Genomic DNA, 17,995 nt, shown 5'->3' with positions numbered 1-17,995 from the left:
ATGCCTCATGGGAATAACTGAGTCAAACCTGCTTACAAAGTTTCAAAACTGGAATCAACCAATCAGAGCCTTTTGTTGTTAGTTGTGTTTGGATTATGGCATGGTGAATAATGTCCTCCATGACACAGACGTTTCTTTTTAATGTCAAGGAAACAGTGCAGGGGAAAATAAAATGGCCCATATTACAATAAAAAAATCAGTAGGCATGAGGAATTGGTTTTGTAATGCTGCCACCTAGTGTTCAATGGTTGTACCTTTAAAGACATTGGTAGTAATAGTTTGAAAATAAAAGATGGTCTTCATTTTTTTTTAACTCTGCCATTTTGTTCCTCAGTATGACAGAGGGCTTGGGCCAGCTGACTGATGGAATGTGTGGTCTGGATGATTTTACACTCAGTCACCTCTACAATGTGTGGCCTGGGTACGATTATGTGGGTTGGAAGAATGAGAGCTTCCCCACTGGATTTGTGGAGATCATGTTTGAGTTTGACCGCATACGAAACTTTACCACCATGAAGGTGAGATTAATAATACAAGGTGACATTTTCCCCTGGGGTTCAATGTCTCCCATACATACTTAAAATCCCCTCACATGTCCTGCACCCAGGTCCACTGCAACAATATGTATTCTTCGCACGTCAAGATATTCCACCAGGTGGTCTGCTACTTCCGCTCTGATTCAGACTGGGAGACCACGCCACTGTCTTTCAGCCCAGTGGTAGACGAGACTCCCAGTGCCCGTTTCATCACTGTCAGCCTGGCTAACCACATGGCCAGTGCCATCAAGTGCCAGTTCTACTTCGCTGATGCCTGGATGTTGTTCAGTGAGATCACCTTCCAGTCAGGTATAGTGTATATATAGGTATAGTATGGTGTGTACAATCTATAAACAGCCTATGATGATAGTATGACATTCTTATATATTTTGGTTTAGATTTTTAAGACTTTTTAAAGAATATTTGGAAAAAAATATGCACATCATTTTGAATTTGAAGTTTAGTTTATTTCTGATTAGATCTGTACCATCTGCCCTTTCAGATACTGCCATGTACAACACAACACTAACCCCACCACAGACAGAACTACCACCTAACATCCAACCAGGTCAGTCATTGCAACACACACACACACACACACACACACACTATGCTACTACAAATAGCCTTATAGATAATTAACTAAAAACCCAACATGATGTATGTTGACAGACACTGGATTAGTATAGTAATGTACCACATTCAACGTTATGAAGTGTTCACTAAGACATTTATGGATACTTGGCAACAGTTTCTTGAGTTTGTAGAACATATGGAAGCTGGAAATCCCAATTGACCATACAATGTATCTGCTAATTATGGATCTAAGAGAAGGGCTTTCTGTTATGTAGAGAATGTTTTTTTTTCTGTATATAATAAATTGTGCTAATCTGTGATCCTGTTTTAGCTCAAAAAAACTAACATGAAAAAGCAAAGTTTTAAAAAATTCCTTGAAAAGAAAAGAATATGTGACTTTTTCCATGACAGTGTCCAGCCATGATGCTGATAATGGCCTAAATCAGCCATTTTTACAGCAACCCAATCTACATACTAATTCTATACTAATAGTACACAGTGTATTTACACTGGAAAAGTGACAAGATAAGCTTCTGAAACTGAACAGAATACTAAATATAATATGGCTGATCCTTTTAATGGGCTGGAAATTTTAAATGCAGTGTGAATCCTGGTAAGACAAAAGTACTGGTAAACAAAAAATAAGCATTAAATCCTAAAAATACATTTTGCCATCTATTTGTGAAGTTAATTTTAAGTGCAGTTTGTAACGTTCATCTTTTATCAAATAGCATCATTTTCTGTTTAAAGTACTGTTGTGTAGTATGGAATTAGTATACTGTATGAACTGGGCACTGGCCTAATGACTTATTATAGTGGAAGAAGCACATGTAGACTGTATATCATGACAGTGTGACAGTAGGGCAGGACCCCCAGCTGCTAAATTATTAATTTTATTTACATCTAAAATATCTTCTGAAATATCCATTAAGACAACACACAGTTCACCGCAGGAAATGCACAGTGGGATCTAATCTCCTTTGTAATATGTTTAACTTTTTGAGAGATAAAAGATTAATACTCACGTATCAGGGGCTGTTCTGATTCCACTGACGCCTTCATCATTAAAAGCCGTCTCTCCCTGTTCCCTTTCCAGAAGATGACCCCACCCACAAAGTAGATGACAGCAACACTCGAATTTTGATTGGTTGTTTAGTGGCCATCATCTTCATCCTTGTGGGCATCATCGTCATCATCTTGTGGAGGCAGGTGTGGCAGAAGATGCTGGAGAAGGTGAGCTACTCACCAGTGTAATAAATTGAATTTATCAAACTGACAGCAGCTCATGCATGTGAAGTGATTTTCTTTAACATTTTCTTTGAGATTCCTGGGTTTACCTTCAAGGGGAGGTCAGATCTGTTCCTTCACCCCCACATCCTTTATTCTAGGCCTCTCGCCGGATGCTGGATGATGAACTAACTGCTAGTTTGTCAATACAGAGTGAGACATTTGCCTACAACCACAACCATAACCAGTCAAGTACAATCAGCGAGCAGGAGTCTAACACCGCTTATGAGCACATCTTCCCCCTCGGCCCAGACTACCAGGAACCATCGCGCCTCATATGTAAACTGCCAGAGTTTTCACAGAGCTCAGATGAGCCTGGTAGGTGAAAACACACATCTGCTTGCAAATACACATCGATATATTCTGATATTGTGAACACTCTCAGTCATTTATTGTAATTCCTAGTTATAGAGCCCTGTATTGTGTTCCAGCTTCTACCAGCACAGCAGCATCCAAATCCACCACAACTACTGTAGTCCAAGATGGAGTCCCTCACTATGCAGAAGCCGACATTGTAAACCTGCAAGGTGTGACTGGAAGCAACACATACGCAATCCCTGCAGTGACTATGGACCTACTGTCAGGGAAAGATGTGGCAGTGGAGGAATTCCCACGAAAACTGCTCACATTCAAAGAGAAGCTGGGAGAAGGCCAGTTTGGAGAGGTGTGTGCTCTTTGTCAGTCTCCAGTAGCTTTAAATACAGGTTTAGATGAGCTGAAGGCAAAAGTTATACATCATACATTAGCATGTAACTGTAACATCCATTCTCCCCACTGTTACCAGGTGCACTTGTGTGAAGCAGAGGGAATGCAAGAGTTCATGAATAATGAGTTTTTCTTTGACATCTCTGAGGATCAGCCAGTTTTAGTGGCTGTGAAGATGCTCCGCTCAGATGCCAACAAAAATGCAAGGTGTTGACTCTGGGTGTCTCTTGTAGCCTGTAACTGAAAAGAAATTGCAAATCATGAATGTAAAGTTAATATAATTGTGATTTGTATTAGTGTAAAGTAAGTCATTTAATTTGTGCATATGTTTCTGCTTGGTTAGGAATGACTTCCTGAAAGAGATAAAGATCATGTCACGTCTGAAGGATCCAAACATCATTCGCCTGCTAGCTGTGTGCATCTACAGCGACCCTCTTTGTATGATCACCGAGTACATGGAGAATGGAGATCTTAACCAGTTTCTGTCCCGTCACGAACCCGAGGGACATCTCGCTCTGCTCAGCAATGCACCTACTGTCAGGTGAGTAAGTGGCTGGTGTGTATACGTGTTTACATTTTGTATTTTCTTCCAAACACGTGACACCATTTCTTCTATCTCCTTTCCAGTTTTAATAATCTCTGCTACATGGCCACTCAGATAGCATCGGGGATGAAGTACCTCTCCTCTCTAAACTTTGTTCATCGAGACTTGGCCACACGAAATTGCCTAGTGGGCAAAAACTACACGATAAAGATAGCTGACTTTGGCATGAGCAGAAACCTCTACAGTGGTGACTACTACCGCATCCAGGGCAGAGCAGTGCTGCCTATACGCTGGATGTCATGGGAAAGCATCCTGCTGGTGAGGACATCTTGTATTCTAAAGAAAATTCTTTTATTTAATGTTTTCTCCACAAATTGAAAAACGTACTTGCTGAACCCCTATTGTGTTAATGTGTCCTTGCTGGAAGTGAATCAAAATATTTCCAAGTAGTGCATGTAAACACACCAGTCACTATTTCTACCATCTTTTGTTATGCAGGGGAAGTTCACCACAGCCAGCGATGTGTGGGCTTTCGGGGTGACCCTGTGGGAGATATTAAACTTTTGCAAGGAGCAGCCTTACTCTCAGCTTACTGATGAGCAGGTGATAGAAAACACAGGGGAGTTTTTCAGGGACCAGAAAAGACAGGTGGGTGCCAAATACATTTTTCTCACACTTGTAAACACCAGCAAATCCCTGGTTTCATTTCTTAATCCCTGTTGTGCAGATCTACCTGCCTCAGCCTGTGCTGTGTCCCGACTCGCTCTACAAGATCATGCTGAGCTGCTGGAGGAGGAACACTAAGGAACGGCCCTCCTTTCAGGAAATACACCGAGCCCTACTGGACATACAGCCTTAGGCCTGGGCTATGTTTAACACAGTGATTCCCAGTTTGCTCAGCTCTGGATGAAATGGCGCTTGACAAGAGTAGCAGACTCCGTCCAGGCTTAAGCTGTTTCAATAGAGAAACAGGGTGAGAGCCATCTGTGGGCTCCAAGCTACAATTTGGGAAACACTGTTTTACACTGACTTAACACACTACAAAGATGGACTACCTGAGACATTTTGTGTGTGTCAGTTTGAATTTAATTAGAACAGTCACGTTGACTAAGATGTTTTATAGGCATCCAGGTATAAAGATCTATTCTGTTTTGTAGTACATCACACACACACATCATTAAGGTTTGGTTGTGGCATGAGTTGAGAAAGTTACATGTAGCAAGTGACATACGGCACTTTTTGATTTCATTTTTAACATGAGATCAGTTTTCCCATTTTACAGTGTTTGATAGCAAATCTATGAAACATTGTTGAAGAACTTTCTTGTGTTTTCTTGTGGAAGACTGCTTGAATGTAGGAGGGAAAAGTGCAGCAAGCTATTACTGTTACATTACATTATATTTTAAGTATTTCATCTCAGCTTCTCTGACAAAGATACATACATTTTAAATAAGAACATCAAGTACCTTGGTCGTTCTCATCACCCTGCAGTTTGCCTACAGTGATTGGAAGTGTATATCACTGTGTAGTTTCAGTAGATAAGTCTAAATCTCAAATATCAATAATTTGTTTTTTATATTTATATGGTCATATGTGTTTTTTCTGTTTTTGTGCAGTGTGTTGATATGTTTTGGCATTAATATTCTCTTTTTGTGGATGCATTTGGATTATCATATTTTATATGATTCAGTAATTTTTACAGCCAGTCGTTCTTGGATTTACGCACCAAACAAACTGCTTCAAGATGCATTTATAGTTTCCCAGCTGCAGTCTTTAAAAATCAGGAGCCCAGGCTGAGTTTTGGCCTTGTGCCGTGTTGGTTCAATAGTATGTTTACAGTCTGCATTGTTGAAAAAGTGGTACTGAATGTGTTGTGGGTATTAAGCAAGGGAAAGAGAAAGCAAATAGTCCTTTTAACTAGAATGAATGCAGGGGACATGAGAATATTCAGCCTTTATCATGCGTTTCATTGGAACAAAGGATTTGGTATGACTGCTACAGATCACTTTCTCATATTAGCTCTTGAAAACTGTCTAACACAGCTAATGACAGCCATTTTCATCTGCATTTATTAATGTATGCTGGAGTCTTTCACCTTCCACTTTTCTATCATAATTCTGTGTACAACATTACTCATAGAACTCACAGAACCTCATATGACATACCACTGTTTTAACCGGTTTGGCTGAATTTACAGGGTCTGTCTTCTCATCAGAGGCCTTTGTCTAAAGCCTTAAACACTCATCACCAGCACACTGCAGTATATGCAAACCATTTGTACAAGGCAAATATGATATTTGGTTTGGTGACAAATATGCGTATTTGTGAAGCATACTCATTCCTTTCAGTGTTAGAAATTTATCGGATGCAAATGTATTGCTGTAAAAAAGTTATTGCACCCTGACAATTTTCAAAATTGTTTAGTTTTATTACAGTTTTATACTCAAATGTGTTTTTTTTGTGATATTGTTTTTATATACATTTTAAACAAAGGTTGTACATTAATAGACAAAATACAAATAAAATTTAAACTGGGAATTTTATTTCTTTGATGAGCTCCTGTATTGTCCATAAGAACTGAATAATTTATAGTGAGTGGGTGGGCCTTGAAGATGAGCTGACATGTCTCAGGATGTTATTGGCTGAGGACTGGTGTACTAACCAATCACAGCACAGAGGCGGAGGGCATCCCATGTTCCCACATGTCCAGAAAACACTGATGGACCACACATAGAACTTGTTGCTTTGAAATGATTTTTGGTTGTAAAAGGAATGTTTTCTCTATGTAGTTTGTTCCTCCTTTGGGCTTGAAATGATGAATAAGGTGGTTTTGGTGACTGGTGCTAACAGGTAATGGCTGGATTTTATTTTGCATTTTTGAAATGTCTTTAAAATAGTTCTGGTACAAATTGAGGCATACATGTATTTTGATGTATTTATTATGAATGTGTAATGAGCAAGATCATTTCCAGGTGGTTATACAGTCAGTAAATTATGTACTGTCAGTGATAAGAGTATAGTACATGTGTTGTGATTGTACATGCAGTGGCATTGGCCTGGCACTTTGTGAGCGTCTCCTCTCACAGGACACAGAGGGTCTACAGTTGTGTCTGGCCTGCAGAAACATGCGCCGGGCTCAGGCTGCTCGCTCTGCCCTCCTCGCTTCTCACCCCACAGCTCAGGTGGCCCTGCTGCAGATGGACACCAGCAATATCTTCTCTGTCATCAGTGCTGCACACGAAATCAAACTCAGGTAGGAGGCAGCAATCGCATCTGCAAGGAAATCAGATACTCGGTCACATTTCCAAATAATCGCTGGTTATTTTACAGAATACATTACATTGTACAGAATACAAGATCTGCGACCTTTGTTTTTCCCTGCAGGTACTGCCGGCTGGACTACCTCTACCTAAATGCAGGCATCATGCCAAATGCACAGTTTGACGTGAAAGCCTTTTTTAAAGGTATCTTCTCCAGGTACAGTGTCGATTTCAGATGCTCCTAACTCCTAAAGCTCTTCCATGACTGAGTAGTCACTGCACGTGCTGGCTTGTTAAACTTCTGACATGTCCAGTATACATATATATTTTAACAGCTTGCTGCAATCATCCATTTCCCATGCTGCCTTTCTGGAGCTCAGATTCCTCTAATGCCTGTATTACAGTAATATCATCACCATGTTTGCTACTGGTGAGGGGATTCTGACTCAGAAGGACGGTGTCACCTCTGATGGCCTGCAAGACGTTTTTGCAACTAATCTCTTTGGTCACTTCCTTCTAGTGAGTCACTGTTATTTTGGACTCTGAGTAAAGCCAAAGGATCCGTTTTAAAAGCATATTCCCTTCACTTTTCTTGTCAGCTGTTTGTCCTTGGTGGAATAATGGCAGGTGATACTGGATCTGTCTGTAACTTAGCAACGATGCTCATTAAGAATTAACAGAGCGAACTGTTCTAGCCATAAGGTCACTGCAGAGAGGTTTCTGCTTACTGTGCATTTAGAGGTGATTTCTGACTTGTATTAAGTTGCCAGGAAAGAGAAAACCTCCATGAAGTTCCTATTCAGATCTCTAAAAGATTGAACATCAATCTTTTCTGATGCATTCACACATAGTTTGAGGTAAACACATACTTTTCACACAATCGGAGGAAAATGACATATGACACATTTTAGAAAGTCAAAGTGACTGCCTTTGCTGATCACTTTAAGGAATTAGAAAAAGTAAGATATGCTATTTTGACCTGTTTCTCACAAATGTAACAAGTTTTGGGGGTTTAATTAGCAGTCATGATTATGATGTTGTGTTTTATAGTACAAATAAGTGCATATTTTTTATGTCAACATTATTAATTTAAGGTTGAACATTGACTTATTAAGTTGTTCCTTTGTTCCAGATCAGGGAACTGGAACCGGTTCTGTGCCGTGCAGGCCAGACCTCACAGCTGATATGGACATCCTCCAGCAATGCTCAGCGCTCAGCTTTTAACCTTGATGACATACAGCACCAGAGGGGCACCCAACCCTACAGCTCCTCCAAATATGCCTCTGACCTGCTCAGCCTGGCACTGAACACCCTCTACAACAAACAGGTCAGCTCTCACACATCCTGACTCCTGTGTATCACCCACAGCTATGGGCTAAACTTTTTGTTGCTTTCTAGGATTTGTACTCATCTGTGATTTGCCCTGGTTTTGTGATGACCAATCTGACCTACAGCATCCTGCCCTCATTCCCAGCATTCCTTTGGACTGTGCTAATGCCTGTCTTTTGGCTTGTGAGTCCAACTCTGACATTAGGCCTACAAAGCACTGACATATCCCTGCTTTTCCAGTTAGCCTAGATCTATTTGACTTTACTTAACTGCATCATTCTTTCATTATCACAGATAAGAATATTCACCAATACTTTCACTCTGACACCCTATAATGGAGCTGAAGCCCTGGTAGGAACAACAAACGCTCAGATATCCAGACAAATGTGAAACACAGTTTTATTGAGAAATACTGCTCTTTGTTGTAGTTCTGGTTGTTTAAGCAAAAGCCTGAATCACTGGACCCACAAGCCAAGTACCACAGCTTAACATCTGGACTAGGCAACAACTACACACAACCACGCAAGGTACAGCATGGAAGGTCACCCATTAAAATGAAGTTTACATTGTTTCAGTAAAGTAGTTTGTCTTCTTTTGTTCGTCTTTGCAGATGGATATTGATTTGGAGACTTCAGAGGCATTTTATGAAAAATTACTGCAACTAGAAAATGAAGTTAGGAAGAAACTGAAGGAAAAACAACCCGCATCCCAGTGTCTTCACAGTGCCGGACCCAGGTCATCGTGATGCATGTCACACAGTTCTGGGATGGGGAGGGTTTTATTTCTGTCTTGTTGGTCACTTGAGAACAGCATACACACTGGCTGTCAGACCTCACAAAACAGACAGAGCATCGCGAAGCACACACAAAGCCTGGACTCAGAGTACGCATATACAAGTTGCAGTGACTATAAGCACTTTTACTGTAGTTTGATTTGCAGTTTCCATGTTTACTATCTGTATCAGACATAAAGGAAAATGTCTCTTGTAAGACAAGCACTCAGAATAATGCATGTTGTGATGGTCTGAGAAAGAATTTCAAATAAAACATGGGCATTTCCCGTTTTCATCCTCTTTCACTTCTTTTCAGTGCTTTCACTCCCTGTGGCGATATAACAGGAGAACAGCTGATGGCTGATGACATGGATGGCACGATCGGTTACCAGGTTTTCAGCCTATGCGGTCCAGGAGGGACTGTACCCAGTCTGGTTGTTAATTCCCTGATCCTCACGGCAAAATGCAGCACAGTCTGACAGGAGATTATCAGTATCATCCCAGAAGTTAACGTAGGTCGTCTGTGTGAGCCCCTCTGCGGTGTACGCTGGTGCCGGTGGCAGATGCGCACAGCTGCACCTAGAGAGATTCTGTTCTGGAGGATTTGGGGCACAAATCCAGCACTCGTTCCCGTGTTCCGCAGCTTCTTTCCCCGTCCCGCACGCATCCTCTGCTCCGCTTAGTTTCGGGTTGCAAAACGCCCACACCATTCCGCAGAAATAGACGAAAAACGTGCCCATGACCATAACCATGAGCGCGTAAGACTCTATCATGGCTTTGGTGACTGGAGATGTCATCTTTGCATTCACAGGAGTAATAATCGGTTGAGTTGCCAAAGTGTGCTCAGGAGGGAGTGTCGGGGAGACTAAATGGCACCGTCCTGTGGGTTGGACCAGATCAGTAAAGCGACACAGAGACGATCAGAAACCAGATTATTGCTTTAATTAGCCTCTTACAAACGAGCGTTTCCCTCACGGACATTCCCATATATATATAAAAAACATAACTGCAATTAAACAGTGAATTAAATTTAACTTAATATTTCAAAACAAAAGTCCAATCTAGGAAAAGTGAAGTTTAAATGACGTTTATCTCAAGGATGAGAGGGGTCATATCTTCCCTACATATCAGACAGTTGAATTTATTTCCGTTTAGGCCTATAATTATTTGCTTTAATTTTCAGATGTCCATTGTTTGACCAGAAATGGCTATGCTGGGCCTAAGATATATAAATATCACTTTATTACCATGTGTAGTGATATGCTAAGACCAGGAGGAACAGCTAAAAGGTTCTGTGTAAGGCTGGAAGCAGACTTTAAAATTCTTCCAGACATTGAAACACTAATTAGCTGAACTGAAACTTCGTGGACTTCAAATTAAGACGATTCTGGACAAATAAAAAAAAAAAAGGAGTGGTTGGAAATAAGTAAATTACAGGACAAATAAATAATAAATAAATAAACTTAAGATGGGAAGCTAACTTAACTGTTTATTTACGTGGACATTCAATACAGACATGTGTTTCCTTTCTTCATTGTTTCATGAAGCCAGTTTGTGCAAAGTTGCTCCTGGTGGACGTTGTACGTGTCCAGGGGAAGGGACTGAATTCAACACTACCCTTCATCACATTGTGTTTATTAGTAAACAACCATGAGCTAAGTTAGCTAATTTTGGTTGATTAATAGGTTCTGCAAACTAAGTCTCAAGAATTCAATTTTTATCTCCCAAACAAACATGCTGCCAGTCTTGTTTCTTTAAAAAACTACTTTTTAGTCACAATGGCTCATGTTTATAGGTGATCTGTAAGTTAAAAGTCGACATCCTGTGTTAAATTTCAGGTAACAAACCTACACATTTACATTAAGTTAACAAGAAAATCCAACTTACTTCTATTACATTCCTGCACTGCGATTATCCATGTATTTAATCAGACCTTAAGCACCTTGTTCCTCTAATGAACTCATGGGATGCAGGATGTGGCTAACCACATCTCCTGATGTACCATCAATGAGAAGTTCAGGCTTGGGGCCAGTACTTTGTGATTTCACACTGCTGGGATGAGGAATAATAAAATTTTAAGATGCCAGCAGAAAACTATAAAATCATATCTATTGTTACAGCAAAATGTTTAAACACGTAAACATTTAGATAGACCGTAACAGTGCACACCGGCATTCAAATTAAACCTATTCTTCTGACTCCTTTGTGTGTTGTACTGTATAAACCTTATTTTTTGAGTGAAAAATACAATGAAAGGAGAGAAAAATGCCCCCATTTTGATATCTCAGAAATATAGCCTCTAAACAAATAGACTGACATGAAGAACAGACACATGGGGGTGTATCCACAAAAACTACAACTTAGCCCCATGGTTTGTTAACTATCATGATTATTATTATTATTTCAGAAGCATTTCTATCACATAACACAAAACTATATCCAGAAAAAGGCCAAGATGCGTGTTGCGCATTTAACTTTTATTGCGCATCATATAGAAAATTCGCGCAGTTTCAGCATATCTTGCAATTATCGACGCATATAAAATGCAATAATACGGTTGACCAGAAGATGTCGCTGTAACTGTCAAATGCTACGAATCCGTGAATCGTTTTCAGCAAGGAAAGCTTCGGTGTGTTCAAGTCTAGATTCACCCAGTGTTTCTGTGGGGGCACCCATGCTTTGCTACAGAGGCATGTATGGAGACAGGCATTGTGGGTCTTGTAGTTTTTTACTAGCCTTTCCTGTATCTATGCCCAATTGGTTTTCGTTGTGAAAGAACTACACACCCCATCCGCGCCAACTCCGAGGTCCCGGATGTCTGTCGCGCCGGAAGAGAAGAAGGTCCTTTTCCCAGCCATCTTGTGGCTTCATCTGGCGAAGTGTTCGCACCAAGCCTCGTAGAATCGGAGGAAAATCCTGCTGAAGGGGCGCCATCATGCCCGGACAAATGCAAGAAGGTTTTGGCTGTGCCATAACCAATCGGTTCGACCAGTTATTTGACGACGAGTCGGATCCGTTTGAGCTGCTAAAGCAGGCCGAAGTGAAGAAGAAGAAGGAGGCTCCTGCTCCTGGTGCCGCCAAGACTGCAGCCCAGGCTGCTAAGCAGCCGAAGAAGGAGTCCCAGAAAGACAGAAAGGCCCCGTTGGCTGATAAGAAGGAGGAGGCCCAGGCACCCGTCCCTCTCAAGAAAGAAGGTATATTCTGTTTGTGCGTCTTCGTTGTGTCAAACAGCAACTGGAGACCAGGCTGGCTGCGTTAGCCGGGGTCCATGAGCCGCATGGCTGCTTTGTCTGTTTGGGCTGTCACGGCCCGCAATTATGACATTTATACGAGCGTGTGTGTCTGCGGGCTGGCTGAGGGACTAACAGTTTGTAGGCCAACCTGTTCTGGCTTGTCCCCCCATCGGCCTCGTTGGACAGGCAGAACCCGTAATGTGGCTCAGTCACCCGGAGAGTGGCCTAGAGGTGTTTGAAGTCCTGTCAGCTCGGGTCTCCATCAAGGCCACTTGTTGCAAACTTTGTTTTGAAAGTAGCTTGTTTTTTTCATATTTCGGATAAGTCCGAGCCAAGAAAATGTCTCCTTTTAAAAACAGTGTGAGGTAAATAATGGAACGTTAAGTAGGTGGACTGGTTTATGTGCAGGTGGTTTTATCTCGCAGACTCCCTGTGCTGATGGACCTCGTGGTTGCAGCGTGGGGCGTGTTAAAGCCTCATGCCACTTCCCATTGGCGCTTTATGAATGCTCAGTGCATGCAGCGACCTGCCCCTGGGTGCCTACTTTCTTTTCTGTTTTAGCAGAGATGGTCTATGTAGACTGTCTTAGGATTTCACCTGTCATTTAGCCTGTAAAACTAAACATAACGTGTATGCTTTGTCTTTGCATCAACTCAGATTTGCTCAAGTGAAGCATCCAGTGTGAGTCTGATACTTCCAAGCCAATAGTCTGGACATTGTCATCTTGTCAGGCTGACAACTATGCTTGTATCTGTTGGCCTGAGAGGAGATCAGACAGGTGTGCCCAGTGTGGTGCACTCAGCTGCTGCTGTGTCCTGGAGGATGGCTATTTTGGTAGCTGGTGAATTGGGCTATGGGTGGGACTTGTAACACACAACCATGTGCCACAGAGGGTTAAAGACTGTAGGTGTTAGCTCCAGCCACAGTGACCAAGTGATACAACTCATCAAAGATGCTTTAGTCAAGAGCGGGGATAGTTTTCATTTCCTTATAACGTAATGACCTACCTCTGAACTAAGTTCTTGATGTATTTTTATGTGTATTGAATTTCATTTGATTATGTCTTGTGATGATGCTGCACCGCAGACCAATCTACAGGAATATTGTATTATGAATCCTCCTATTTGAGCGTTAATTTTTCACAGTAAATGGTAATATAAATTATGTGCTCCATTTTAAAAAGAGCACTCTCCTTTATCTTGCTGTGTGTCCTGATCTATCAGTGCCATTGGTCCTCTAATCCTCTTGTTCTGGTCAATCCTAGGTACTGGCATGAGGAGAATGGGCCGCAAACCAGAGGGCGAAGGCTCAAGACCACAAGGCGGCCAAGGAGAGGGTCGCCCCCCCACAGACAGACGGCCTGTGGACAGGCGGCCCCCTCGCCGCTTTGAGAGGCCTGCTGGTGATTCTGGTGAAAAGCCTGAGGGTGGTGAATTCTCAGTGGAAAAGTAAGTTCAATTCCTAATGGGGAATTTTATTTGAACCGAAATTCTATGTGGAAAGAGGTGGAGAGTGAATCCACTACTAGAACTTTTTAAGGGGGTTGGGTAAGGACAGCAGCTGTTACAGCCAGTGCTTAGACTGATAAGGATTTATAAGTTAGTTTAGGCAAAGTTAAAAGCAATAATTCTGTCAACTGTTAAGTAAATGTTAATTGTACATTAATGTCAGTAGCTGAATGCATGATTGTACTGCTACTGTCATGCTGTGCTTTTTATTATGTCCCAAAAAAGCTGAAGTTGTCATTGAAATCAAGCTTGTAGATGACCTGTGCTGATGTTCTTTGTCCCTGTCTTCAGGCCCACTGGTGACAGGCCAATGAGAGGACGCGGCGGCGGCGGCGGCAGTGGTGGCGGCAGCGGCGGCGGCAGAGGTGGACGTGGAGGCAGAGGACGCGGCATGGGTCGCAGTGATGGCTTTGATTCAAGAGGAAAACGTGAATTTGATAGACACAGTGGCAGCGACCGATCGTAAGTACTTCTCTTGTACAAATGAAATATTCGTAATTTGCACCTGGTCTGGTAACCACTTTTACTTCACCCCTGTTTTTGAGTAAAAATGCTTAAAATGACATAACCAATTAAAAAGCTGTAGTTCCCTAATCACACTGGCTATATGAATAAATAAGATCTTGGCAGAAAGTTTCTTGTCAAGGTGTTAGAAACACTCTAGGTGACACAGAAATAGCAGGTCTTTAAATTCAGTAAAAATTGAACAATTTAGTCCATCTAAATCTATATTGCAGTCTGAATAATGGCTTTGGATTTGGCATAGCGGAATAATATGTAGAAAAATGTATACAACTATTTACAAAAAATCAAATATAAAAGAGTAATCCCTGCCCTCCCTCCAACTTTGTGCATCTCTAGCCCACATTTACTAAATGGTTGTGACATAGCAAAGTGAGAAGGGGAGCGTGAGCAAATGAGAGGATGTGGAGAAGAAGAGCCTAAAGATTTGTGTGTTTGTTTTAATGCACTGCATATGTAATGATCCTGGCTAAAGCAAATGTTGTTTCAGTAGTCTGAAAGGTGAGGAGAAGCGTGGTGGAAGTGGCTCTCACAATTGGGGCACCGTCAAGGATGAACTCAAGTAAGTTTTTTATATGGAAAAACAAAACTTGGGACGTTACAGAACACATACACATTATTGACTGAAATAGCATAACATATCTTTTTACTTTGGTTTATATTATATATGAGTGTTCAACAATAAGCAATTAATAAACAAAAGAAAAGAATGTCTGCACAATCACGTGATTGTCAGTACTCAGCCTTATGGTTTGGGTGAATTGGAGTTGCTGTTGTTTAACAATTTTTTTTTTTTTTTTTTTTCCCCCAAAGTGAACTTGACCAATCAAATGTCACTGAAGAGAACCCTGAAGGAGAGGAGCATCCACCTGCCGACTCTGAGAACAAGTAAGTTCTCTTTTATGTGTGTATATATAACGTATTCTCTGGACTATAAATCACTTTTTTTTTTACAGCTGTGGCTTGTCATGGGACTTACACAGCGAAGCAACTTGTGTATATTTACAGCAGTTTTGTCAGTTAGTAGTCAGTAGTGTTAGGTGGCACTCTTGACTCAATTGAAGATAATGCTGTACCTCCAAAAAAAGTAAAAAGTGTAACACAAATGAAAATGCCATCCAACAGAAAGAGCTAGACTGCAGACTTCAAAGTGCAGGTAATAAAGTCTGCAGGTGAAACAAAGTTCTTATATATGTTTATTTTTTTTTTCTGTTCAACAAGGCTGTTTTTGCTAATAGTGACTTATACTACGATGTGACTTCTAGACTGGAAAATACAGTAGATATTCTGTCTGAAGAAGAAATTGTGAAAAGATTTTGGTTTTGCTAAAAAGGAGCTTGTAGCATAGTCTTGATATTCAGGCTGCTAACTCTCACTTTGTGTCTGTGTGTTTGCTGAAGGGAGAATGAGGTGGAAGACATGAAGGATGAAGGCCCCAAGGAGATGACTCTGGATGAATGGAAGGCCATGCAGGACAAAGAACGGGCCAAGGTGGAGTTCAACATCCGCAAGGCCAATGAGGGAGCTGATTGGAACAAAGGATTTGTGCTGCACAAGTCCAAGGCAGATGTAAGTCTGACAAAGCTTGTATATTTTACGCTTATAGGCATCAAACAGTACCCCAGTCATCCTATCAAGGAAAGGAGTTAACTGCTAAATAGAATGGACAAGGCCATTGGTGGCAGCATGTCTCAGGCTTCACTCCTGCCACAGCACTGGGGAAAGTGTACATTTTATATAGTAGACTTCATGATTGTCATGTAGACAATTCATTAAAAAAACATGTACTCCCTCAGGCATTACATAAAATGACAGCATTCATAAGTGAGCCCAGAACCACAGTCAGTATATTTGGAAGATAGAGTGAATTGAGTTTCTATTAGAAGTGAATTATAGTAATAAATACATTTTAAGACCTGTTATATTAATGTTGCTACTATTTTGTATTTCTCCAACACAGGATAAGAAAGGTGATCTTATTGAACCTGAGGGTGATGAGTCTAAGGTAAAATCTCTGCTTTTCTTGGACATATTGTACAGTATCTGATGAAATCATACATGTAAGCAAATACTGTAAATGTACCAAAATTATAAATGCTTTTAAACCTTATTTTCTTTTGCAGGCAGAGGATGAACACCACTTCCGGAAGCCAGCAAATGACATAACGTCCCAGCTGGAGATCAACTTTGGAGACCTGGGCCGTCCGGGCCGTGGACGCGGTGGACCACGTGGTGGCCGAGGCGGTCGTGGACGAGGGGAAGGCACTAGGCCGGCCCGTGGGGGAAGGAGTGACAAGGTAGAATGAATTACTTGAATTACTTACTCAAAGACCTTTTTTTTTTTTTAAACGCCTGCTTAATTTTCATGTTTCCTTGCAGTCATCTGCGTCGGTGCCCAATGTGGACGACCCAGAGGCCTTCCCAGCCCTGGCTTAAGCCCCAACTGCTGTCCCTCAGGCCTACAGGAGCCTCCTGAGCACCTCCACTACGAGGCTTGCATGTTCCTGGATCCTTCAGCAAAGTGACATGATGGAGAAGACTGTCATTAACTATGACACTCAATGTGAGGACTGAGTTTTACCCAACAAAAACAAAGATTAAAAAAAAATATATACAAAAAAACAAAAAAAAAACAAAAGGACTTCTTGCTACTCTGGAGCAACTTATTGGTAGAGGTTTTGTACTTGGAAACAAAGTAGCAGGGATGTTTTCATACAGTATTTTTTTCAGAGGTTATGCATTGTCCATTGATAAAGTTTTGTAATTGCTGCTTGAGAATATGCATTTGAAATGTAAGCATAAGAAGACTATCTTTAGCTTGGTGTGTGCTATTGCTTGTTTGCTTTAAATAGGCACTGTGGAGCTCCAACCCTAGCTCTGCCACACCAGGTGTTTCTGATGAAGTTACAGCTTCACTCATTAAGATTTATGGTTTGTTTTTTTTTTTGTTTTTTTTTTTTTTCCCTTAGCACTGGGGTATTGTTTTATATTGTATACAGGAGGTCTATTCTTCTATGATCTTCGACCTGTAAATCTTAACTATTTTCATAGTTCTTTCAGAGACTGAATTTCACATGGTGCAAAAAGGACACACCTTGATCTTTGATCAAGTGCTGCTGCCTACTTTTGAATGCACTGGTGAAATGGCGCCTAAATCTGTATTAAGGTTCTTTTGTACTGAAATGTTCTAAAGGAGGAAGGTCATTTTGGAGGAACACATTGGTGATTACATCAATTTTTTTTTTCCTTTGACATTTTTCAGATGGATTTATTTGATTCTGACACTTACTGTGTGTTCTGAATTATTTGTATTTAGGGTGCTTTTTACATCTAATGTTCTCCCCTTCAAGCCACTTGCAAGTGCAAGTCAATGCCTTTTTACGTTAGAGTGATATGGAGACATGTGGCTGCAGTCACCCTCAGACCTGCTCCAACTGTTTACACTCCACTCGAGCATCCTTCAACAGATGTAAACTCAGCCCAGCCTGATTGTTTTCTGCAAGTCTGTTCTGTGCTGATATATTCCTCCACTGTTGACGTACCCTGTAGCTTCCACAGTGGCATCACTGCATAATTGCTCTGAAAGAAATACAGTTGTTCATTGTGTGGAACAAATGAAGTGCTCTACAAATGTGTGAATTCTAGCCCTGCTATTAGAGACCTCTGTCGGTAAATAAAGATTGTCGATAAATTCTTTGCACTGTCACTTTTTTAAGAAAAATC

At 41.1% G+C, this 17,995-nt stretch overlaps 3 protein-coding genes across 10 annotated transcripts in view; all 3 read left to right on the top strand.

Moving 5' to 3' along the window:
* Positions 1-6,045, top strand: part of ddr2a (discoidin domain receptor tyrosine kinase 2a) — a 28,157-nt gene extending 22,112 nt beyond the window's left edge. The window contains exons 7-17 of one of the 4 annotated variants that reach the window (XM_026305639.1): positions 335-518; positions 608-845; positions 1,039-1,104; positions 2,209-2,345; positions 2,501-2,717; positions 2,831-3,063; positions 3,184-3,311; positions 3,448-3,645; positions 3,732-3,966; positions 4,147-4,296; positions 4,376-6,045. In XM_026305639.1, coding sequence (XP_026161424.1) covers positions 335-518; positions 608-845; positions 1,039-1,104; positions 2,209-2,345; positions 2,501-2,717; positions 2,831-3,063; positions 3,184-3,311; positions 3,448-3,645; positions 3,732-3,966; positions 4,147-4,296; positions 4,376-4,507 — 1,918 coding nt within the window. In that variant the 3' untranslated portion in view covers positions 4,508-6,045. Of the gene's footprint in view, positions 1-334; positions 519-607; positions 846-1,038; positions 1,105-2,208; positions 2,346-2,500; positions 2,718-2,830; positions 3,312-3,447; positions 3,646-3,731; positions 3,967-4,146; positions 4,297-4,375 lie in introns of all 4 variants that reach the window. The other 3 variants (XM_026305637.1, XM_026305638.1, XM_026305636.1) reach the window with 3 other exon arrangements.
* Positions 6,046-6,358: 313 nt separating this feature from the next.
* Positions 6,359-9,304, top strand: hsd17b7 (hydroxysteroid (17-beta) dehydrogenase 7). 4 transcript variants are annotated; one of them, XM_026305086.1, is made up of 9 exons: positions 6,359-6,498; positions 6,695-6,901; positions 7,033-7,125; positions 7,313-7,427; positions 8,041-8,235; positions 8,307-8,420; positions 8,532-8,588; positions 8,666-8,764; positions 8,848-9,304. In XM_026305086.1, exons 1-9 carry the CDS (start codon positions 6,461-6,463, stop codon positions 8,980-8,982), a joined length of 1,053 nt encoding a protein of 350 aa, XP_026160871.1. In that variant the 5' UTR covers positions 6,359-6,460; the 3' UTR covers positions 8,983-9,304. The 4 variants fall into 4 exon arrangements, with proteins under 4 accessions (XP_026160871.1, XP_026160873.1, XP_026160874.1 ...); XM_026305087.1 differs by having other exon boundaries at positions 6,364-6,498; positions 6,735-6,901; XM_026305088.1 differs by lacking the exons at positions 8,307-8,420; positions 8,532-8,588.
* Positions 9,305-11,818: 2,514 nt separating this feature from the next.
* On the top strand, positions 11,819-17,968 carry serbp1a (SERPINE1 mRNA binding protein 1a). Of its 2 annotated transcripts, none has more exons than XM_026305161.1 (9): positions 11,819-12,203; positions 13,507-13,690; positions 14,042-14,212; positions 14,766-14,834; positions 15,086-15,160; positions 15,673-15,841; positions 16,233-16,277; positions 16,396-16,569; positions 16,652-17,968. In XM_026305161.1, exons 1-9 carry the CDS (start codon positions 11,945-11,947, stop codon positions 16,706-16,708), a joined length of 1,203 nt encoding a protein of 400 aa, XP_026160946.1. In that variant the 5' UTR covers positions 11,819-11,944; the 3' UTR covers positions 16,709-17,968. The 2 variants fall into 2 exon arrangements, with proteins under 2 accessions (XP_026160946.1, XP_026160945.1); XM_026305160.2 differs by having other exon boundaries at positions 14,763-14,834.
* Positions 17,969-17,995: the final 27 nt, after the last annotated feature.

This window comes from Mastacembelus armatus, chromosome 4, assembly GCF_900324485.2.
Source record: "Mastacembelus armatus chromosome 4, fMasArm1.2, whole genome shotgun sequence".
Taxonomy (NCBI): Eukaryota; Metazoa; Chordata; class Actinopteri; order Synbranchiformes; family Mastacembelidae; genus Mastacembelus; species Mastacembelus armatus.
Note: the sequence above shows the minus strand (reverse complement) of the source record. Positions and strands in the feature narration are given on the sequence as shown.

Excerpts from the sequence above, each read along its gene's own strand:
- hsd17b7 (XM_026305086.1), top strand. The coding sequence starts at position 6,461 with ATGATGAATAAGGTGGTTTTGGTGACTGGTGCTAACAG. Across the intron at positions 6,499-6,694 it reads TTGGTGACTGGTGCTAACAG|TGGCATTGGCCTGGCACTTT; the intron begins GTAATGGCTGGA and ends TTGTACATGCAG. Across the intron at positions 7,126-7,312 it reads TTTAAAGGTATCTTCTCCAG|TAATATCATCACCATGTTTG; the intron begins GTACAGTGTCGA and ends CCTGTATTACAG.
- serbp1a (XM_026305160.2), top strand. The coding sequence starts at position 11,945 with ATGCCCGGACAAATGCAAGAAGGTTTTGGCTGTGCCATAACCAATCGG. Across the intron at positions 12,204-13,506 it reads CGTCCCTCTCAAGAAAGAAG|GTACTGGCATGAGGAGAATG; the intron begins GTATATTCTGTT and ends GGTCAATCCTAG. Across the intron at positions 14,835-15,085 it reads ACCGTCAAGGATGAACTCAA|TGAACTTGACCAATCAAATG; the intron begins GTAAGTTTTTTA and ends TTTCCCCCAAAG.